The following is a 22,346-nucleotide window of genomic DNA, read 5'->3' as shown; positions in this document are numbered from 1 at the left end:
GAGAGAGAGAGAGAGACTTTGATTCCAGTCTCGGAACTATTACTCACCCAAAAGGAGGAGAAAAGGTATCAGAGTCCCTTGCAAATATCCACCCAGCAATTTGCACAGATATACCACACAAAATGCTAACATCATTAATATCATGGCAATGGCATACAATGCTTGCCATAAGTAAATACTTCCTTAGATAACCTCATGCAACTTTGACAATTACAAAATTCAACTTTTCACCTGATCAGAAGTTTGATTTGGCATGGTTGAACTTGACATGTGATTATAAAGTGATATATGCACAAAACACACTTCATATATTTGTTTAAGGTTCCCTTGTACACTGCACGGTATTCACATACACTTCCATACTTCAACACCCTTTGTTAATTACAAAAATCAACTATCATTATCCGAATTGAAGTGCATGAGTATAGATGGTTATGCAAAACACAGCTTGTCTAGAAGCAAATCATTGACTTAAGAGGAAGATAATATTAGATAATATTTGACATTTTTGACTGCATTCATAGGGAAGCTTAGTTATTGAACAATGTCGAGCACCTGGAGGGATACAATCCTTCTAAAAGCATCTAAATGCATAGATGTGGATTGCTCAAGATTAGTCAAGACCGTTCTTTTCTTTCCCCAAGCAAGAATACAGCAAAAAATTTTAAACATGATCTTACACAGAAATGCTAGATGCTCAGTTCATGTATTTCAAGAAAAAAGAACAAACTCATCCAAAGAGCAATCTGTAAAGCTTAATAAAACTTCATTTAATACTTGCATGCACTCCTTAACTTTTATACTTTTACTAGCATACCTACACTTTTATATACTTTCAACTATTATAGAGTTCAAAATTTGTACAAAATGGGGCTGATAAAAGACTCTTTTTCTGCCCCTAAAACCATAAGACAAAACTAGTTTAGAACTTGTAGGACTGCTCGAATGCACTTATCATATGTTCCATTATCTTTAGAGCTCCCTTGGAAATAAAACCTAAAATATTTAACAACAGTTAATGCCTTTCCATTCATTATGGTATGTTAGATTTTAGTGCCATCTAATGGCAAGCATGCATTTTCTCCTATTTCTTGCTGATGCCTACTGGGTTCAGATAGAAATTTTTACAATCTGTGTTATGGATACAAGCAAAAAAAGTTTTTCGTCCTAACTGGATATGATAGAGATGTTAAAAATCTCTATTAAAGGTAGAAGAAGAAATATAATACTTGTTAGCATTTTGAACAAACCACAATTTTCTCTCTCCTTTGCAGAAAACCCAGATTCGCAATTAAGAAAAATAAAAAAAAAAGAAATAAAAGCTCCTAACAGACTAACTAAAACAGAAGTGCACGCACTGATGATAAATAAGAAATGTGCATTCCAAAAATAAATTAGATCTGTATCCTACTAATCATCATTTGCCATACCTTTTCTTCCACTTTTTTAAATAATGTAGATATGGTAGGTTGGACAAGTGAACCACGATTTGCCTTTGAGTTTTCCTTTGATTTAGTCACTGTAACAGTTGACTTAGATATTTTTCTAGACTTGGACGCTGAGGTTAGAGAAGTTTGAATTTGTTCGGAGATCTGACTATCTTCTGCAGAATCAGACCTAAGGACCAGAGGAGCAGAACTAATAGTCTGTAACTATCAATTAAGGAACCAAAAACCAGATGCAAAGTAATAATTTAAGTGATTAAATATAGGGAAAAAATGAAGCTTTAAAAGTCAACATCCTGACCTGCAGCAGTGCTGCAACAGGAATATGGAATTAAATAATGCAAAATAAGCAAGATACATTACAAAAGGATATTTCCAATGGTATCATTTTCAGTTAAATCAAGTTTCTTGCCAACTTTCTTCTCTTCTCCATCTGATGGTTCGGCATCACTTCTGATAGGGTCATCCTCAGAAGAAGCCTCAACAAATCTAAATTAATACACCAAAGATGAATATAACTTTCTAAACCTCTAATATATAGATGTTAACATAGACAGAACTCTTAAGCTTAATACATGAATAACTTAGAAAAGAGAGATTATGGACAAGAAGCTTCAATACGACCTCAATATAAAGAACAACAAAATTAAACATTGATACTCAACAAATGTCAACAGAAGTGCATGACAATCCTAAGGAACCTCAATCAACAAACTTATGTGATGGGTCATGTGTTCTATGGGCTCTGATTTTAGAGTATTAGTACTCAATAGCACTGTTCATGACTCTTACTTTATACAGACACCAAAATTTTAGTAGATTAAGATCTGGTTTACGGGTCAGTCATTATGATATATCACCATAAGAGAAAAGAACAACTGTAGCCCTCCTGATAAATGAGCTGCAGGGAAAGAAATCATTTCTAAGTTCCACTACTTCCAAATTGATAGTTGACAAACATCCTATCAATTGAATCCACCATGAAAAGACTTATTTCTACAATCATAAATTCACAATGAGTCAATACAGCCCAATATTTCTCAGATACAAGGATGAGGATAAATACGGACATCTTTCAATAAAAAATACTGAATGTAAAATAAAATAAAACAGTTTGAATTGTACTTGAATCTTTTTCCAGCATTTCTTGTAGAGTGCCTAGTTGGCGTCACTTCCATCTTAGTTGTCAAGTCATTGTCATCATCTGATAAAGCATCTCCAGAGTCATTATCAAGGGACTCTATTTCAAACTGTTTTATTTCTGTTCTAGGAGTCTCTTGCTTGCTAACAGATTCCACCCCTGCACCACCTTTAAAGTCATATTCCATCTGCTGTCCCTGAAACCGGCAATGAACTGAGACAAAGATTAATAAGGGAGCTTACTCTGCAAGTCAAATGAAACACATAGAGGAAATTAAGCATTCAAACCAGAGAAACTATTACAAAAAGAAACCAACCTGACATAGTTCCTTTGGAAAATCAAGTCGGGCTTCTTCTGGGTTCTCATCTTTTTTTCCAATCCACCATGCATCAGAGAATACAATCTGGAATAATCACATTTCCAGTGATGATGAAGAAATATGCTCCAAAAGCCATAAAGCAATGAATATAAGTGTTTGGAACCCACAATGAATCATGAGGCAAAGAAAGAATAATATATTGTCAAACTTAAAAGGCCTGGAACTTTCACATGAAAGACAATTTTTACATATTGATCCCAATGGCATCAAGGGATCATACTGTTGACCACTCAACCAAGGAGAAACTGGAAGCCTGCAGTTTATACGTACACGAAACTAGAGCATGTTATTTGCTCTACATAGAAGAGGGTGTAGACAAAAAAAATGAACAGACCTTACTAACTTTTCTTTTGTCATCTGGCAATGCCCATGAAAATGAAAAACTAAAAGTAACATACACCTAGAAAGAACTACAGCTTATTAGGAAATGCATTTTCCTCAAGCATACCAAACACTATCCACTCTAGGGATATAAAATCCTAATGAGTTTTGAAGCTTATTGTTGAAATTATCTATCCATGTTGTCCTATGTTACATGGACTCCGGAAAGGGTGTCAGACCCGGGTACGCCATTTTTTTCAAAAGATTTTACATTAATTTTGAAGATTAAAGCGTCATATTCATATGAATAGTGAATTGTCCAAGAATTGTCGGACAGGTACATTTGAATAAAGTGAAAAGTCCATGTAACATAGATGCTGTCAGATTTCCTAATGTCCCGAAGATACACTGTAATAGTTGGAAGTCGGGACTTTCAACTTGAAGCTCCAGTTCAAACATCGAACATGACAGGATGTAAGGTTTATGGAAAGAGAAAGAACTACCTTCCGTTGCATATCCTAAACCCAATTCATCTCAATATGTGAAAAGAATTAAAGAAATTTTATTAAAAAAACACCATTTCCTAACTTGGTACAGAATCAGATTCACCAATAAATTCCAGAACAGAAACTACTAATAAAATAAACAAAAGGGTAAAAAAGAAAAAAAGCAGAACGAACCATGTTGTCAAAATAATCCTCACACATAACGTTCTTTCCCCCACGAGAGAACAGCAAAGTCAAATACCTGTTCTTCGGATACACAATTGTCCCAAACAACTTCATTTGACCCTGAAACCAAAAAATAAAAAATCAAACAATTTCCAAAATTAGATTTTATGAAATCCCTAAACAAATTGAACAAAAATGTTTTGGAATCAAAATTTCAAAACCTGAGGGAAATCAAGGTAGAGGATAGGGTTTTTGGAGCCCAAATTCTTGAGCTCGCCGATCTTGCCACCAGAAATGGGAGCAAGGAGTCCGGGAAAGGAGAAAAGGAAACGGTTTTTCCTTTGAGATTTCCTGAGAATATCTTTGCCATGGTGCTTCATTACTAGCTTCGATGGGCTGAGAGGAACAAAAGACTTGGGAGTGGCCGCTGTGTCGGAAACTAAGTTGTTTTTCAAAGCTAATTTCTTCAGTCTTTTCCGCTCTGTGGCTTCAGCGGTCTCTGCAATCGGCGGCTTCTTTGAAGAGGAAGCACGCACCATTTCTCTCCCGATTGGGATTTGGAAATCGAAAACAGTGTTGCTTTTTCACTGATTTCGCTGCACCTTGTGGTCAAGGCGGGAAGTTCCAATTATTTTTGCTGCCTTCTTCAGCCCTCTCGCGATGCAATGCAAGCCCACCCCCTTTTTGGCCTAAACATTTTTTTTTGAATTTTTTTATTTATGCTAATTACAACTTCCTTTCTAACAAAAAAACAAATTTCCTTTTGTAGTAAATAATTTTGGTCAATATTTGTTGCCCATTACCCCATTTAGAAGTTACAACAATAAGATTGAAATGTGTCTTGAGTTACCCAATCCAACTTTCTAGAGCATATGAAATTATTTTTATTTTTATTCACGTAATATAATTATTTTAATTATTTTTATTAATTTTTATATAATATTATATATTAAAAATAAAATTTTTTAAAAAAATAATAAATTCAGAGTCCAAATCAAGTATTTACAAACATATTGTCCAAAAAGTTTATCAAATCATTGTTTGGTTTAATTCTAATGTATTGTTTAGTCTAAATACGTTAGTTTTAGGCAGTAATACATTATCCTAATGTTCCTTTTCCATTTTGTAAAAGAAAAAGGGAAAAAGAGCAAAGCAACGGTACTCCATAACCATAACTGAAAATCCAATCTAGGATCCTCACATCGATATTACAGCAAAATAATCAAAAAGCTTTGAGAAATTGCATTCATGTAATCAATTGGGTGTTTTTCTTCTTCTTTATGTGGGAAATGGCACTGGGTAATGTAACTTTGGCTCCAATTATTCCTTCATCTTCTTGTTCTTGTTGTTTCTTCTTCACTCGAAGCTCTAATCAGAGTGAGATTTTAGGGTTCGAAACCCTAATCAAATCTAACGGCTGTCCCTTTCCCACTGTGAGAAACCGCTGGAGATCCAGCGCTATCGACACTCGCATCGGCATTGTGGAGAACGTGCTGGTTTCCTCTTCTTCCTCCTTTTCCTCCTCCCGCACTGCAACCGTCACCGGAACCGCTGCCGTAGATATCCCCGTGAGTTGTTACCAGCTGATCGGCGTTTCGAGTCAAGCTGAGAAAGACGAGATTGTGAAGTCGGTGATGAATTTGAAGAGCGCTGAGGTAGACGATGGCTACACTATGGATGTTCTCGTTTCTCGTCAGGTAACAAACGACAGTTGTAGAGGCCGTTTTGTACCTTTATATTGATTTTTGTTTGTTGGTTATGGTTTTTTCTTCTTTGTAGGAAGTTTTGATGGATATGAGGGATAAGCTGCTTTTCGAAATAGAATACGCTGGAAATGTGAAAGAAAAGATTCCACCGAAATCTTCACTTCGAATTCCATGGCGTTGGTTGCCTGCTGCTCTTTGCCTTCTTCAAGAGGTGCATTATGTTTTATGCTTTTTCTACTTTTTTTCCCCATTTTTTAGTTGTTATAATTTAGGAGATATTGTTAATTATTTAGAGTATTTAGGAGATATTCTTAATCATTTAGAGAAATTTTGCCTAATTGTCTTCTCTTTTGTAATTCAAGGTTTAATTTGTATGGGCTTAGTTTTAATGTTGGTTTTTCTTCCTTTTTTTTTTTTTGCAATTGAATCATAAAGTAAAATAAAAAAAAATTGCATGTAAAAGCAAGTACTAATATTTTTGAAAATTAAGAAAATTAGTGTTCAAGGTCAGTTATTTTGTTTGAATTTGTGTTATGTTTTAGTCATTTGCTCATTGTAAATCAAGTACTGATTTTAAATTTTTATTTTGTGCTTTTGCTTTGAAACAATTTTTGAGGAAGCGAAAAGTAGTAAACTATTGAAACCTTAAGAGTTGTTTAGTTGTTGCTTTTTTCTATTTACAGTTTCTTCCTTCAAAATTTGCTAAAAAGTAGAAGTAAATTGTATATAGCAAATCATATTTGATAAACAAAAGGGAAAATAGCTAAAATGTAACAGATATTCATATATAATTGTTCCACAGAAAAGCAATTTCCTTCATTTTGTTATTCCAAAAGTCTCGACTTTAACATGTTGTTATTCAAAAATCTTATTTGCTTTTGCATCCAAATTTACTACTCTTTTTTTTAGCTTTTGGAAGCAAAAATTAAGTAGCAAAGGCATTCACCAAAAAAATCCTTAAATAAAACGACATTGTTAGCTTGGAAAGATTGTCGGATATGGGTTTCTTCTGAATCAGGTAGGAGAAGAGAAGCTCGTTCTGGAAATTGGGAGGGCAGCTGTTCAGCGTCCAGATGCTAAGCCATATATTCATGATTTGGTTCTATCGATGGCACTAGCTGAGGTAAGCCAAATAGGCGAAGAGCTCAGCAGCTTTTACTAGCTTTAACATCGGCTTTGCTATGCCTACTTTTCTTATCATAGGCGCTTTCTTGAAGTGTTCAATTGCAAAGACTGGCTTCGAAAAGAACAAGGTGTTTGAAGGATTTGAAGCTCTTGCTCGTGCTCAATGTCTTCTGAGGAGTACAAAATCTCTTCGACAAATGACATTGTTATCTCAGGTTATTCTCATTTCTATTTTGTCCTTTGGCCTCCACCTTACATATTCAAGGATTTGCTAAGATTGGCTTTGGTTCAGTCTGTAATAGGCATCCTCTTGGTTTCATTTGTGTAAATGACAATGTTCACTGAGAGTACTTAGTAGCATACAGTTTGTAACAGACATAAAGTAAACACAATTAAAGCAACCCGAAATTTCTAATGAATTCATCTGATGGTTAAGAACTTAAATATTCAGCTGATACTGATGACTGCAATATTGTTGGGAGGATAGGTGCCGCATTTAGTCAGCATGTAATTTTATACCATCCTTATTACTCAAGGGTTTTTGTCACAGCCTTCTGTTTACATGAAATTTATTGACCATGGCTTTTAGATAGAAGAATCTTTGGAGGAGCTTGCACCTGCATGCACGTTGGAATTATTAAGCTTGCCTCAGTCACCTGAAAATGCTGACAGGCGACGAGGAGCAATTGCAGCCCTGCGTGAACTGCTCAGACAGGGGCTTGATGTAGAAACATCTTGCCAGGTTCAAGATTGGTCAAGCTTCTTGAGCCAAGCACTTAGTAGGCTGTGGGCCTCAGAAATAATTGATATTCTTCCCTGGGATGATTTAGCAATTTCAAGGAAGAATAAGAAATCAATTGAATCACAGAATCAAAGGGTTGTTATTGATTTTACTTGTTTCTACATGGCATTGATTGCTCATATTGCTCTTGGATTTTCAAGCAGTCAAACTGACTTGGTAATTTCTTCATTCTGTTTGGTCTCTAAATAACTTTGATTTTCTGTGGAAGTGGTCGGGTGGGGAGACTGTGTGCTGTTAATTCTTTCTTATTAATGTCACTTTTTACTATATTTGTGTAGATTAACAAAGCAAAAACTATATGTGAGTGTTTGATAACATCTGAGGGTAATGATCTGAAGCTTGAGGAGGCTTTCTGCTTGTTCCTTCTTGGACAGGTATAGATTTTTTCTCCTCCCTTTTATCTAATGTTTCATTAAATTACTGTAGAAATTGAAAGTTTTGTCTACTTGGAAGCTGGAATATTTCTTCATTGAAATATTTATAAAATGCATATGTTGGCTACTAGGGAAGTGAGGCTGAGGTTATTGAAAAGCTTCAACTGCTTGAATCAAGTTCAAATCCTGCTCCCAAAAATTCTATCACAGGGAAGGAGATAAGAGGCAGTTCTAGTACAAATTCATCATTGGTAAGTTTAAACTATCTCATGCTTCACATATGCATCTGAGGCTGCAGTTGATACTCAGTTTCAACTGTTAGGAGGTCATATATGTTTAATAGATTCTTTTCTAGGTGGATGTTCGCATTTTCATTTATCATTAGTTGTTTTGAATTTACTATCAAATGGTGCTTATATGTATGCTAAGAAAGTTTTTTGGACAATTGAGGAGTCTGTTTTATATTCAGGCTGTGAAGGATACATAAAATGGAGTAGTGAGTTGTGTAAAGACTCGTGGAGGGGTGATCATAGCATTTGTCACTAGCAATAGGTTTGCAACAATGATCAGCTTTGAGCTTTTACCTATTTTCTTTGGTGATTGATGAATTTATTGGGCATATTCAAGAAGCTATACATTGGTGTATGCTTTTGCAGATGACATTAATTTGGTTAATGAGATGGGAGCCAGGATTAATGCTTGAGCCATATAATCAAAAGTCTTCAGTTAAGTATGTATGAAATGAAAGTTCAGCAAAGGAAGGATGGCAATTAAGCAAGTGTTAAAATTGGAGAAAATGATATAGTGCAAAATGAGCTGTTTTAGTATCTTGGCTCTATCATGAAAACATAGGATTCAAACATGATAGGTGAAATAGAGAAATTTAGTGTGGACTTGACACTTGTGTGGCAGCAAATGCCTCTTAAGCTTAAGGTAAAGTTTTGCATGATAGTAATAAGACCAGCAGCGCTTGATGCTATTGAATTTTGGGTGGTTAAGCAAAGGATGAAAGTAGTGAAAATGAGGATCTACAAAAAGAATATTTGGATTTAAAAGACAATATATAATTAGGAATGAGTGCTGTGCATTCAGGAACTGGTGGGAATAGCAATCATTGAGCGTAAAACAAGGGAGACATGTTTAAGTTGGTTTGGTCATGTGGGACAAAGGGCTAAATGCTCCATTTTGATTATGCAATTTAATGGAGAATGTTCATTCGAAAAGGGGGAAGGGTAGTCTGATGAAGAGATGGTCCTGTGGGACAAAGGCCTAAATGCTCCTTTTTGATTATGTGATTTAATGGAGAATATTCAGTCCAAACGGGGGAAGGATAGACCGATGAAGAGATGAGAGGAAACTGTAAAGAATGACTTAGTGCTTAATATCTAGATATGGTTCTTAATAAAGCACAATATGACATTATGTTCCCATGTGGCTGATCCCATGACATAGAAAAGGGCTTGATTCTTGCTTTTGTAGAGCACATGAATTTAAAACTGTTGAATGTGTACAAATTCAAGCCATGGGCCATGTTATTTCATGTTCTCGTATTATTGTTTCTTTTCCTATTTTATGACTTGAAGACTAGTATTTGGTAAGGTTCTGTACTTTAGAACAGTCATGATTGTAGTGCTAGTTGGACTGTGTTCCATACTATCCCTTCATATTGTGTAAACTTCTTGTTTATCTTCAAGATTGATGCATTCTCTAATATCAAACTGCCTGGTGAACTTAATCAGGAAATGTGGCTGAAGGATGCTGTGCTTTCTCTGTTTCCTGATACAAGAGATTGTTCTCCATCTTTGGTAAGAGCAAAATGATTGACCTATCAGATTAACAGGGAAGTCTTAACATGTGTATTTATCTGCAGGCTAACTATTTTGGTGGAGAAAGGAAAGCTCCAGGGATCAGGAAAAATAAAGAAGCTCCTCAAACCATGGCCAATCTAAGCCATAGATCACTATCTACAGCTCTTGCATCGGAGAGGCGAGACTTCAAGGATTCTCTTCCCCGTATGAAATCTTCTCTACATATCACGTCAACTGTTAAACAATTAGCACCAACTGATTTGCAGAGCTCATTGGTACCTGGTGACAATAGCAGTGGAAGCAATGTTACTGCAGCATCTGTTCAATTGAAAAGAAATTTTGGAGTAAACCAGAATAAAGCTTGGGAAAGCTGGTTGTTCCAGAGGAATGTGACTGAGGGTTTAACTTTTGTTGCTGTATTAGGGTGCATTTTTTTCACTAGCTTTAAGCTATCAGGAATGAGATTAAGTGGGGTCAGGCACATGTCAATATGGGCCTCCAGTAAACCACATATGAACATAAGCTCCATTACCTGTAAAGGAGATTCTTCCTTAGATTACGATGTAGGCTCTGCTCATATCAAGGGAAGTGGTATTGGTGGCAGGATATCTAAACTTTTGGAATTGGCTAAGGTTCAATTCTGGAACCCTTCAGATGCTAGGAATTTACAAAGTTCCTGCCTTCCTGCTAGTTTGTCAACCTCCATTACAGCAGTGGACAGGAAGCAAATGTCTGTAGAAGAAGCTGAAGCTGTTGTCAGGCAATGGCAAGCGATTAAAGCTGAAGCTCTGGGACCTAACCATCAGGTTAATTGTCTTTCTGAAGCCCTTGATGAGTCGATGCTAAATCAGGTAAAATCTATTGAATGGTTTCATTCAATTTTATGCTTTTGTTATGTCAGCAGTAAGATAATATTACAGTGAAACTTCCCTTTAGTCTCCCTGCCTTACCGACCTGAACCCCAGAAGGGAGGATAAGAAGGGGAAAAAGAAGTGTCTGTTCTTGAACATGAGTGTGTGCTTTATATATGATAAATCATTTTGCCACCAGTGTACTATTTGGGAAATATGAATGTTGCTTCTTGAGAAATACTAGGGTTACAGACATTATATATTGATGATATCTAACTACCTGCAGTTTAGTTGCCTGTTTCACTAGCTGCAGGGGAATACTGAAATTATTCTTTGTTTTCATGTTCGTTGAGGTGGTCAAATTAAACATGATTTCAATTCAGTGAGGAAAATAAACATTTAGAGCACTTTAAAAGTCAAAGTCAAAGAAATTTATTGAATCCACTCGAAATTTATACTTTTGAGTTCTTACTAAGCAAAGATTAGCTCAAATCAAAATCAAGATTAAACCAGTTCAGAGTTTTTAAAATCGAAATCTAAACCTTTGCACAATCTTTGAATTCATTATGTGGAAAGATATTGGTATATTTATCTCAAGATTCTATTCCTGAATGTGGAAGCAACTCTTCATAGCTGAACCCTTTGGCTTTTTGTTTCACATAATTGGTCTGCAGTGGAAAGCTTTGGCTGATGCAGCAAGAGCTAGATGTTGTTATTGGAGATTTGTTTTGCTGCATTTGACCATTCTGCGAGCTGACATTCTGATGGATAGAAATGCTGGGGAGATGGCTGAAATTGAGGCTCTCCTAGAGGAAGCAGCAGAGCTTGTTGACGAATCTCAGCCAAAGAATCCTAATTATTACAGGTGAGCAGAACCTCCTTGGCTTAATGCATTGTTGGAGCTCAGATTGTAATGTTGCTGTATACAGCTATCCATTGGATTAAGAATTACACAGCTTTGAAAGGATGCAGACGGATAATTTCTAGATGTCCACTGCTGATGCGTTAACATTAAATTGCAGCTACATTCCTGCATTACGTGTATAATTTGTCTCTTCAACCAACCCGTTAAATTTTACTTAAACTTTCCTGAAAACCAACACTTGAGACTGTTTTTACTAATCTTACGACTAAGTTGTTTTTTCTTTTGATTGCAGCACTTATAAAATCCATTATATTCTTAAAAGGCAGGATGATGGATCATGGAAATTTTGCGGAGGTGACATTGAAACGCCATCGTGATACAGCATTCTGAAAATTGTAGAAGAAGCCACGACCATTTGACCACTGATCTTCTCTTAACTTAGTTTCTAGTCTTGAAACTTTGCCCTGAGGATGAAACCTGCTACTTTAAAAGCAGATCTCCAAGGCAGGCAGGCTTGTGATGAAATTTGAGTTTGGTGAGCCGTCGCATCTCATTAGTGGTAGGGATTGCCATTGCCTTGATTCTAACAGATAACAGTTTGTAAATGTCGAGAAACCTTTGAGAACCTAATATCAATTCTTTCATTGTAAATGCGAGTTTAGCAGACTTGGGGTTATATAAGGGATGTATGAGTAGTGAAAATGGAGCTCAGTTCGTTTTTTAAAATGTTTTGTCTTCCAGTTTCATTAACATTACAAGTATGATCAATAAGCTAACTAGATAAGGTAAATTAATAAATTTGGCAAATTAAGGTGTCCCAAATGTGGTTAAAGAGTTGGAAAAGCCTTCTTAATAATTCATCAATTGTACAGAAAATTAGAAAACAAGGATTACTGAATGTAATTTTGTTTTCATTGATCATTTATAATGTAAATATGGAGAAAAGGAAATGAAAACACTTTCTAAAACTACATAACTGGCCCGTAATATATATATATATATATATATATATATATTAAAACTAGAGAAAAATAAGATTTGAAATATTAGTGTTTGTCATATTTTGTTTTTTTGAGTTAGAATTGTGTATCCATAACAAGTAATATTAAAGTATATTTAAATTTTTATTAATATAAAATTTTCATAATAAATAATAAAATTAAAATAAATTCAAATCAACTTAAATGTTTTTATTTATGGATGAAATAGTCAAAATAACAAGACGTAGGTCTCTCTTTATTCAATGCAGCAAAATCGAGTTTTAAGTTACTTAAATCTTAATAGCGTTTGGTATGAGAGAAGTTGAAGCACATTTCTTGTAATGTGTCTAATTAAATCACATTATAGTGTTTATTTTATAACAAATCATTGTAATATTAGATTGCAATGCAATCACATTATAGTCAAAGGATGTAACGTGATTGTAATTCAAAATCAATGTAATCACATTACATTACACTCTGTAATGTTTTTAAAGATATTTTTACTTTTCAACTTTATTACTTTGTTAAAAATATTTTGTAATATTATAATTAAAATAAAAAATATTAAAATAAAATATATAATATAAAAATTAAAAAATAAAATAAAATATAAAAAATTAATATTTATACAATACAAGAAAAAAATTTAAAATAAAATATATAATATAAAAATTATATTAAATATATAAAAATAAAATATATAAGATTATAATAAAAAATAAAAATAAAATATATGTAATTAAAAATATATTTAAGAGGTGGTATTATATAAAAATTAATAATAAAAAATATAAATTTATTAAATTTATATTTTAATAAATAAAAAAAATTTTAAAAATTAATATTTTATTTTAATAAAGTACTTATAAATTAAAAACTGTAATGTTATTTTTTTTATATTTTAATTATTATTTTACTTATATATTAAATACTATAATATTATTTTTTTTACACTTATATTACTTGTAATCAAATTATATTATAAAGAACCAAATATCATCTTATTTCATGTAATACATATATACGATCAGAGCATTTATCCTGAGCTATAATTAATTTTATTTTTTTTCTGATTGGTATTCTTTAACAAAGTGGAAAATAATGTAATGGATAAAGAAAAGATTCAGCAACAATGGACGTTGTTGAAGGGGGGTTTAAGTAATTATCCCGGAAAGACTTTCCTGGGTTTTTCACTCACATTCTCTACCCTCTTTCTCTCTGTCTCTCATCATCACATCTTAGTTACCCAATGGTACTTAACAATTTTAATCTTTCGTTACATTTGTAAATTAAGTATAAATTAGGGGAAAAAAAGGAAGAAGAAGAAGTAACATTACCCAAAGTTTGGATTTTGGGTTTGGGATAGTTGGCATGAATTATCAAGGCAATCGGGAGGAGGAGGAGGTGGAAGCGGCGAAGAAGAGATGCCGAGTGTTGATAGAGAAAATAGACTCTTTGGGCATCACCATCACCCAACCTTGCAAGCACACCCTCTCCAAGTTGGCCCATTCCGAGCTCTCTTTTCTCTCTCGCTTTCCCAATCCAACCTCTTCTCAACCTCTCAGGTTCAACTCCTCCTCCTTTCTGTAATTGCAATCATTTTTCATATTCTTATTACTAATATTCAGCTCTGCTATTTATGTTTTTACTTCCTCAACAGTTGCAGATATTGAAAGCTAAAAAATGGTAAAAACATGTAGAAGCTTATTTGATTAAAATGAGTAAGTGGTCGCATACATTGTTACATAAAATCCTGCATCTTATTATCCAAAAAAATAAAAAATTTGTTTTTTTTATTCAAAAATAGTATATTTACTTTTGTATCTAAATAATCCCTTTAAAAAAAAAAGTCGCTTTTTGGCTTTGAGAACCAAATTAAAAAGATAAATAACAAAAGCAACAATCAAAGAGTATCTTAAAACGTGAAAACCGAGAAGTAGAAATGGAAAAAGTAACAATTATGCATAGCATTAATAATAAGCTAAAAATTAACAAAGGATTTCATTGTCTTGTGTTGGAATGAACAGTGTCAACATTGGGCACCTGGAAGCCGTTGTCCACATTCTTCAACAACCTTTCTTAACTGCAGTTTCCCGTGTTTGCAAGCCACTTCCACTTCCATTTTCAAATACCAATAAAACCGATTCTTCTTCTTCTTCCAATCCCATCCATGTCCATATTGTATGTACTCTCAATAAGAACCCAGTTTGGATTATTGTTTCTGATAGAAACCCAAACTACATTTCTTGGTATCCAAGTAAGAAAACCAAGGGTTTTAAGTCTAGAATTCAAAAAGTCCTTGATGCAGCACAGTCAACCAACACCTTAAGACCCTTCTCTATTGTCCTCTTCTTTTCAAATGGACTCACAAACTTTATTCATCAGAAGCTCAAGGATGAATTTGGGGCCTCCAAGCTAGCACTGGAGTTCTCTGACTCTGATTTTGATTTCTGTGAGGAATTTGAAGGTGAATGGATTAATGTAATTCCGAGGTCGTATAAAGAGACATGTATACTTGAAATTAAGGTTGATTGTGTTGTGGATGATGCGGCGAGTTCTGAACATGGGACAAAAGATCCGTTTGTGAATGTTTTGCCTCCTGAGTGTCAAGGAAGCGATGCGCATCTAAACTTGGGCTTAGGCAATTCTTTTTCTGCTCTTGTTTCACAAATGAAAAAGGTGGGGTCCACTAAGGTGGAGGAGTTCCCTGGTGAGGATGATTTTGTAAACTTTGATACAACAGCTTTGATAGCCCTTGTATCAGGAATCAGCAATGGTTGTGCAAAGGAACTTTTGAAAAAACCAGAGGTTGAACTGCGGCATCGGTTCAAGGGAAATTATGAATTTGTGATTGCACAGGTAAAATTTTCATTCAAGTTATAAGTCTTTCTATTGTTTCATGGCACATAATTTTAAGAATCTTGATGATGCAAATTGATCCAAATTAATAACATAAAATTTTTTCCTCCTGTCTTTGCATTTCCCCATGAAAGTTAGATAGCCTAAAATAGTTTCTAGGCATGAATTCTAGGTTGAAATCTATGTTTCTTGAAGGTTCAATATGTGTGTGTATAAAATGTCTGACGAAAATTTTGTTTATTTGTGGAGTGAAGTTTGCTAATCACTTGCTTGCACTTGTTCATGTGTTGGGCTATACATTATTTTAAAGATGAGGAATGACTGAGGAACATTTCTTGTGAAATTAATTACAACGGTAGGAGTTGGCTCACTGTGGCCATATCAGATGGTTATATCTCCTCACCCCCACCCAACCCATTAAATGATAAGGTTAAAGAAATGTTCAATTTTCTTGTTGACCTCTAGCCTCTAGGTGAAGCATGTCTCCACTGGGACAAAAGAAGAAAGCATTCTCGCACTTTCTCTGTCCATCTTTTTCCACAATATTTAGTAATGAAGCTATTAGTAATGGCAGACTCTTTGCTCATCGTTTCCGTAGTTAAAGTATATACTTATCTTTGGAAACCTGAGGCTACTTCTATGAGACTTACATCTCTAAACATTGGAGGAGATAGGTTTGTTCCAATGGAAAGTGCCCATGGAAGTCATATGACTGGCAAGTCTTACCCCATGTAATACCTATCCTGCAATCATGTTACAGTTGATTTCCTTGTTAATTTAGTAAGCTTGTATCTGGTTTGGGAATTCTTCTTCTTTACCAATTTGCATTTATGGTAGTAACTTGAATTACTGCTCAGAGCAATGGAATAATTCCAGTATCCTTCATATCTTTGTCTTCTTTGCATCACAAAATCTTGTCGTGCTAATTAAGTATTCAAAAAAATCCATGATATTATTTTCTGCTGCTGTGCAGAATTTTAAGCAACCAGAACTGTCATTTTCAGCTCCTAATTTGTCATCAATCTTAACCTCACCCACCCCAATGAATTTGCAGATGCTTTCTGCCTTTCCTACCAAAATTACAAACCCTATATAACCTAGTTCATTAAATTGTAGCTGGGTCTAAATAACCTAGTTCTTTAAATTATAGCCTGCCTAATACAAAAACCATGTGGGCTGGTGCTGATATATGCTACATCACTGTCTGGGTCTTACTCAACGTAACTCCCCCAAGTGCCTTCCCACAAAGAGGGTAAAGAAAAAGTGATTTTGAGTGATAAGCATAAATTTTCCCTTTTTCTTTGAATAGACATTTTGGACTTTATGATGCTGACTTTTCACTTATGTTATTGTTAACATAGACATAATTTGTTTTTATGCCTTTTAAGGGGTAGTTTATATTAGACTTAGATCAGTTGCAGTAAGGTTTGTATCTCTTGCCAGGCAATGTCTGAAATTCAGAACCCAATACATGCAGACCTGAGTGTGGCTACATCTGGAAAGAGAGGCATCATATGTGAAAGTGTTCTTTCAGAGTTCAAGGAGTTAGTATTGATGTGTGGAGGAGGTAATGAGAAGAGCAGAGCTGATCAGCTACTGAAATGCCTCCTGTGAGTTTTCTGATTACTGTTACTAAGATATTGCAAAGTAGGGAAACTAATTGGCATATTGTGCTTGTCATCACTTGGAGGTTCTTTGATAGCATGATCTCTGTCTTTCTAATTTTGTTTTTATGTGAAATTATTGTCAAAAGATGTCATTTTTTCCCTATTTATTTCTCATTTCAACCCTCCCAGGCTAACAGGTAATCTATAGGTTGCCATAATTGTTCAAATGTTAATCATAAATCCCGGTAAGATTTGATATCACAAATCCTTAAGAAAAATGTTTTAGAAATTGAATCCTTTATTGAATATAATTTGTTGGGTCAAGTTTAGTTATTAGTAACAGTAACGAACTGGCTTGTTTTACCAGTGCCTTAATACCATCCAAATGAATTAAGACTATACAGTCAGTAGTGTTTCTTTGTCAACATTCTTACTGGGATTTATGATTAAGACAAGCATTGTCCGATTCATGCCTTTTTCCCTTGCTTTACTGCTAGAAATTGCATAAATCTGATTTAAAATCAGATGTAATCATTTCTATGGCTAACAATTCTACTTGCTGAAGTTAAGTCTTTATTTTGTATCAATGCATATCAAGTGGTCCGTAACTTCTAGCACTAATCTCGATAGGATTTTGATGTAAGATAGCTAGAAGTTACCCTATATTTACAAGACCTTGGTACTCATGTAGGAAACTGGGCTGATTAGGGCTTTTGTGGTTAATTTCTAGGGTTACTGGTGGTAAAAAGATGCGAAATTATACGAATAATTAGGTTCAGTTTGGATTTACTGTAAGGTCAACCTGGGCCGAGAAATCGAGGATTTAGAGAGCTATTTAGGGCAGTCCTCATACTGTGACAGTACACGTCAAAGTAGGAGGAATGGTTCCTTATGAAGGGTTTACTTTGATAGTAATCTGATGCGAGTGTAAGGATTTAACTAAGGGATGGGGTATTTAGGTTGTGGTAGCAAATCAAACTAGCACCAAATCTGGTTTCAAATATGAAATCTCAATTAAAGCAACAGAAATATCAATAAAGAAGAAAAATAGTTAGAATTACACCAAGGCTTCTCTAGGAGTCATATCTAACGTTTATTGATTTAGATTTGCAAAGTGCAACAGTGCTGGGATAAAAAAAACTCAGGTAATAGTTTTCTTTTCATGAAATAAGTTACAAGCTTTATATCTAGGGCTATAACAATCTTATTCCTAGAACCAAAATTGACTTAAAGGAACTCCTAAACCATAAGAAAAGCATATACACATAAGTAAAACTTAGAGCACAACCCTTAGACTCAAAATCTTTAAGCAATTGTAGGATTACCAGAACACCCAATGCTTAAAAATAAGGGGAAGAGGATAAACTAAAACCAAACAAACTTCTATCCCTTGAGAAACTTAAAATGAAAACAATAATATCTATTCTGGGTTAATTCAGGTACTAAATTGGTATAGATCAAATAAAGATCCTAATTCCAGATTTTCTTGAATTTAGAATTTGACTTTTCTCAACATTTTTGTATGTGTGAACTGTTACAGGATTGTGCGAGATAGCCCTTCAGAACGACTTATAGGCCTACCAACTACAAGAAAGCTGGCACTGAAAAACAAGATTGTGTTTGGAACTGGTGATTACTGGCATGCTCCGACTTTGACTGCAAATATGGCATTTGTGAGAGCAGTTGCACAGACTGGGATGTCTTTGTTTACCATTGAGCATAGACCACAGGCATTAACTGGTAACTAGCCATGGTAACCAGTGAGACATGCTAGGCAGAGGAAATCCATTTTTCGTTAAAGTGTTCTAGGGCTATCTGTACAGTTGTCAGCTATGTCTTGTATATGGTAGAGCAAACTCGCATTTTCACTTACAGTAGGCTGTTTCAATTAATGAAAGTCATATTTGGAGAACATATTAAGGAAAGATGACCTCTGATAGCCCATCAGATAGAGACTGATAGATTTTAACAAATTGCCGTAACAGACATTAGCCTTTTATGTTATTATCATTGTCTCATATTATGGTTGGCCACAGAAGAAGCTTTGGAATTTGCACTAATAATTTACAAAGCCCTTTTAGTTGCACACTTGCCCATTACTTCACATGTTTCAGATATCTGGCAGAACACATGCTTGCTAGCAAGCTCATGAATCATGATCACACTCCATTATTTCTCACACCTAAGTAACTCCTGGATGTGTTGTTACTAGTCATGCACCTTGCTTGTTAGAGTAACAAGTTTGAGATGGTTACATGTTAATAATTAATGCAAGAATGGGAGTAGTATGGTGTGTATCATAAAAAAAATTTGGGAACCTCTAAAATATTGTCAATGTGCCTATTTGTTGTCGTAGTAAATCGCCAATAAATATTAGTATGAATGTGTTTTTCCTGTGTGTTTAAATGTGTGTATTTGGCTTTTCATTTGATAATTAACAGACGGGATACAGGGATCGAAATATTCCAGTTCGTTAATCATTTCTATTAACAAAATGCTTACTTCATCACAAAACAGATGTCCTAGTGTTATACCATGTGAAGCTTAAATTTTGTTTTGATATCCTTACTTTATGTTTTGGTTATTGAATATTGATGATATCTAAGAGTTTATTACCATTTACAATTTTGTACTCTTACAAGGCAGGGATGCCGAGATGGAAGGTAATTGTTGATGAATTATAACTAAACCCTAAGCTAAACTAGAATTAAATCTTTGATTGACTTTTCACTGACTTGCGGTAGTACTTTACCGAGCCTAGTCCTCTAACATTCTCTAGATGAAAAATATGCCAGGATGATTTCTGCTTGTGGTTTGTCAAAGGGAAACCAGGTTGGTAACCTACTTACACTGCAGTAGAAGAGCAATCCTTTTGACCATTTTACTCATTCAGTTAATTTTCTTTTATGCCTAGCCTCAGGTGCGGGGTTGATTCTCAGAAGAAAAATTTTTCATAAAAACACCCATAAATCTAAACTGATGTATTTCTGCAAATAGCTTGAATGATATCAATACAGTGCAAAAAGCCAATAACAAATTTTCACACTAAATATAAAAAAAAAAGAAAAAAAAAAAGGCGAAGACCTTCCCCATCAGAAAACTGGGAAGCTGTCGAATATTAAGTACGTATAAAGTATGCTTAAGAGAAAAGAATTTAAAGCTTCAATCTAAACTTGCAGTTACTAGCTTTAATGCTGATGATATTGTTAGCAGATAAACTATCAACCACCAAGTTGCAGTCTCCCAAGATCCTCACCTTCCTCAGCTTTAACTTCCCTAGTTTGATTGCTACAGGGGCATCGACCTTAAGATCCAGAGGTATCTGTCCTGTTTGCTGCTGCTCTTGCAGGGCTGACATCAAAGTGCTTCCAGCCTCTGTTTGTCCTGTTAACACCAAGTCCAACTTTGTTATGTTCTGGTGACCTTGGTAGAACTTCGGCAATGATCCTTGACACAGCTTTGAGTGTGTATACCACACGCTTAATTGCCCTCCTTGCTCGTAGTATATTCCGATTTTCTTGTTGGGATTATTTGCTGTGATCTGGACGTCGAAGTTTGCATACAAGGTCATATCAAAGTTGAGCCTCAAATCACTTATTCTCAGGCTGTCAATAGAGTATTTGGGTAGTTTTGGGCGGAAGGCAAGGTAGAGAATGCCAACGGTGGCACCAAGGATTATCAAGAGGAGGACAATGAGGCTAATTGTCCAACATATGCACCTGCAACAACAGCTCCTCTTCTTTGGTGGCCTTGTGTGAATCACAGGAATGGTACGTTGTGGCAGCCGATGCTGAACCGGGCTACCTTTTTCCGATGTAGCAGAGCCAGGAGGCACCAAAGGCGCTGTCGGAGCTGGTGCTTCAACATCCACCACGGGATGAATTTTCTGCTGCTCTGTCATAACTATTCTTTCTTGTTTTCTTTCCTCAAACAGGTTTCAACACTACTAATATGAGAAAGCCATGGCAATGCTTTGGAAGCGTCATAATATATAACAACAATTTGACTTTTGGTTCCTTATATGACTTGCCCTTCAACCTAGACATGTGCTTCTGTGGTATGTCTTGATTTGTCCATTAAAGGAGCAGAAACTTTTGGGTTTCAAAAGTCTAACCTGCTTAACCTAATAACAACATATACAAAAGCAAAGCATATAGGGTAGTTCAGCTAAAGTAACAAGAAAGCACCCTTTGTTCCTTGTAGGTAACACTCATTTTATTCAAACCCTGTTTTATAAGGCTTTACAAAGTGCATTACAAGCCTGTTAGATGTTTGTAGTTGGGGCTTGCACAATCCGAGAAGGATCCAAGCTTTGTAAAGTGACGTTTTACAATATTTTGTTTAAGTTTAGACAAAAAATTTTGAATAATTTTTCTCACCTTCGTTTACAAGAAAGTGGCCAAGGGAAAGAGAGAAAGGAAGAGAATGGTATTCGTATATCATACAGCACCTTAGGAACAGAATATATTCTGCAAATACTTACAAACTCAACCGCATTGCTATTTCATAGATTGTTTAGGTGACTTACTCCTTCATTAATGGAGGAAGCAATGATAAGGGAAATTCAGCATCTCAAGAACCATTTGTTGCAGCCAATGTCGTTTTCCATGTGTACCCAGTCAATCTTTACAGTGATAATTTAAGGGAAATTCAGTTTTCATACTATCTAATATGGGCAGCCAAAAGTCCACACCCAAAAAAAGACCTGTGTTAACTTGCCCTGTTTTAGGCCTTACGAAAAGCCCACATGCTTCCTTAATGCTTAGGCAACCACTACCATTTGAGATCAGGGAGCCCATGGCTTGAACTAATTGAAAGCAGAAAATGTGTTAAGCTTAGCTTCTCAAGGTACATTTATGTCTTGATTGCTGAGACTCACACTTGTTGAAACACCTGCAGCAATATTTCAACTTACTAAATGGATATCAAGGAGATCTAAGCACATACTATGACTTATAAGTCAGAACGCAGGTAGCTTTCCAGGTCTCTGATCTACCTTACATATATTTGGAACTTAGTGTTTTAAACTTTAAAATACGTCTTTTAGAAGGCATTATGCTTTTATTCTCGCAGGCAGCTCGCAACTCTTGACAGAAGCACAAAGATTGACAGATGAACGAATATATTTTTTCTTTTTATAAGCCACAGATAATTTCATTACCCTCCCTATAAAAACAATTCCATCCAACCCTATACAGAGCTTCATGCTCACAATCCCACCCTTTGTACGAAACATTACATCCTAATACTATATCATCAATTTACAATCCAACTTCCTGTACAACCCCAACAAAACCACAGCTAGTCACTCAAGAAAATACATAACTACCTGCTGAACACTCTCCCAATCAGCCATACCCAAAGCAGACAGGGGATGAAGCAAAAACCATCACTAAAAGATAATAGCAC

The 22,346-nt window shown here is 35.1% G+C and overlaps 4 protein-coding genes across 4 annotated transcripts in view; 2 read left to right on the top strand and 2 right to left on the bottom strand.

The window, feature by feature from the left end:
* The window catches only part of RHL1 (root hair initiation protein root hairless 1 (RHL1)), a 7,867-nt gene extending 3,048 nt beyond the window's left edge, over nucleotides 1-4,819 (bottom strand). Inside the window, exons 1-6 of the mRNA XM_089783309.1 lie at nucleotides 4,179-4,819; nucleotides 3,967-4,077; nucleotides 2,903-2,989; nucleotides 2,571-2,782; nucleotides 1,819-1,934; nucleotides 1,412-1,648 (exon numbers count right to left, since the gene is read on the bottom strand). Of these exons, the coding sequence (XP_089639435.1) occupies nucleotides 1,412-1,648; nucleotides 1,819-1,934; nucleotides 2,571-2,782; nucleotides 2,903-2,989; nucleotides 3,967-4,077; nucleotides 4,179-4,496 (1,081 nt within the window). The 5' untranslated portion in view covers nucleotides 4,497-4,819. The remainder of the gene's footprint in view (nucleotides 1-1,411; nucleotides 1,649-1,818; nucleotides 1,935-2,570; nucleotides 2,783-2,902; nucleotides 2,990-3,966; nucleotides 4,078-4,178) is intronic.
* Nucleotides 4,820-4,964: 145 nt separating this feature from the next.
* Nucleotides 4,965-12,194, top strand: PARC6 (plastid division protein). The gene is made up of 11 exons (XM_021426608.1): nucleotides 4,965-5,654; nucleotides 5,737-5,874; nucleotides 6,682-6,786; nucleotides 6,881-7,003; nucleotides 7,378-7,746; nucleotides 7,869-7,964; nucleotides 8,096-8,215; nucleotides 9,704-9,769; nucleotides 9,835-10,623; nucleotides 11,298-11,488; nucleotides 11,781-12,194. The coding sequence occupies exons 1-11, from the start codon at nucleotides 5,238-5,240 to the stop codon at nucleotides 11,863-11,865; spliced, it is 2,499 nt and encodes an 832-aa protein (XP_021282283.1). The 5' UTR covers nucleotides 4,965-5,237; the 3' UTR covers nucleotides 11,866-12,194.
* A 1,393-nt stretch (nucleotides 12,195-13,587) lies between these two features.
* LOC110415994 (uncharacterized) lies at nucleotides 13,588-18,851 on the top strand. The gene is made up of 4 exons (XM_021427811.2): nucleotides 13,588-14,036; nucleotides 14,499-15,330; nucleotides 16,774-16,940; nucleotides 18,478-18,851. The coding sequence occupies exons 1-4, from the start codon at nucleotides 13,843-13,845 to the stop codon at nucleotides 18,683-18,685; spliced, it is 1,401 nt and encodes a 466-aa protein (XP_021283486.1). The 5' UTR covers nucleotides 13,588-13,842; the 3' UTR covers nucleotides 18,686-18,851.
* A 1,073-nt stretch (nucleotides 18,852-19,924) lies between these two features.
* On the bottom strand, nucleotides 19,925-20,906 carry LOC110415560 (Late embryogenesis abundant (LEA) hydroxyproline-rich glycoprotein family). The gene has a single exon (XM_021427249.1). It carries the CDS (start codon nucleotides 20,836-20,838, stop codon nucleotides 20,092-20,094), a length of 747 nt encoding a protein of 248 aa, XP_021282924.1. The 5' UTR covers nucleotides 20,839-20,906; the 3' UTR covers nucleotides 19,925-20,091.
* Between the last annotated feature and the right edge of the window lie 1,440 nt (nucleotides 20,907-22,346).

The sequence above is a fragment of the Theobroma umbraticum genome, unplaced genomic scaffold (genome assembly GCF_002168275.2).
Source record: "Theobroma umbraticum cultivar Fairchild unplaced genomic scaffold, ASM216827v3 scaffold_147.0, whole genome shotgun sequence".
In the NCBI taxonomy this organism is placed as follows: domain Eukaryota; kingdom Viridiplantae; phylum Streptophyta; class Magnoliopsida; order Malvales; family Malvaceae; genus Theobroma; species Theobroma umbraticum.
This window is presented reverse-complemented; position numbering and strand designations above follow the sequence as displayed.

Excerpts from the sequence above, each read along its gene's own strand:
- PARC6 (XM_021426608.1), top strand. The coding sequence starts at position 5,238 with ATGTGGGAAATGGCACTGGGTAATGTAACTTTGGCTCCAATTATTCCT. Across the intron at positions 5,875-6,681 it reads CTCTTTGCCTTCTTCAAGAG|GTAGGAGAAGAGAAGCTCGT; the intron begins GTGCATTATGTT and ends CTTCTGAATCAG. Across the intron at positions 10,624-11,297 it reads ATGAGTCGATGCTAAATCAG|TGGAAAGCTTTGGCTGATGC; the intron begins GTAAAATCTATT and ends ATTGGTCTGCAG.
- LOC110415994 (XM_021427811.2), top strand. The coding sequence starts at position 13,843 with ATGAATTATCAAGGCAATCGGGAGGAGGAGGAGGTGGAAGCGGCGAAG. Across the intron at positions 14,037-14,498 it reads ACCTCTTCTCAACCTCTCAG|TGTCAACATTGGGCACCTGG; the intron begins GTTCAACTCCTC and ends TGGAATGAACAG. Across the intron at positions 15,331-16,773 it reads ATGAATTTGTGATTGCACAG|GCAATGTCTGAAATTCAGAA; the intron begins GTAAAATTTTCA and ends ATCTCTTGCCAG.
- LOC110415560 (XM_021427249.1), bottom strand. The coding sequence starts at position 20,838 with ATGACAGAGCAGCAGAAAATTCATCCCGTGGTGGATGTTGAAGCACCA.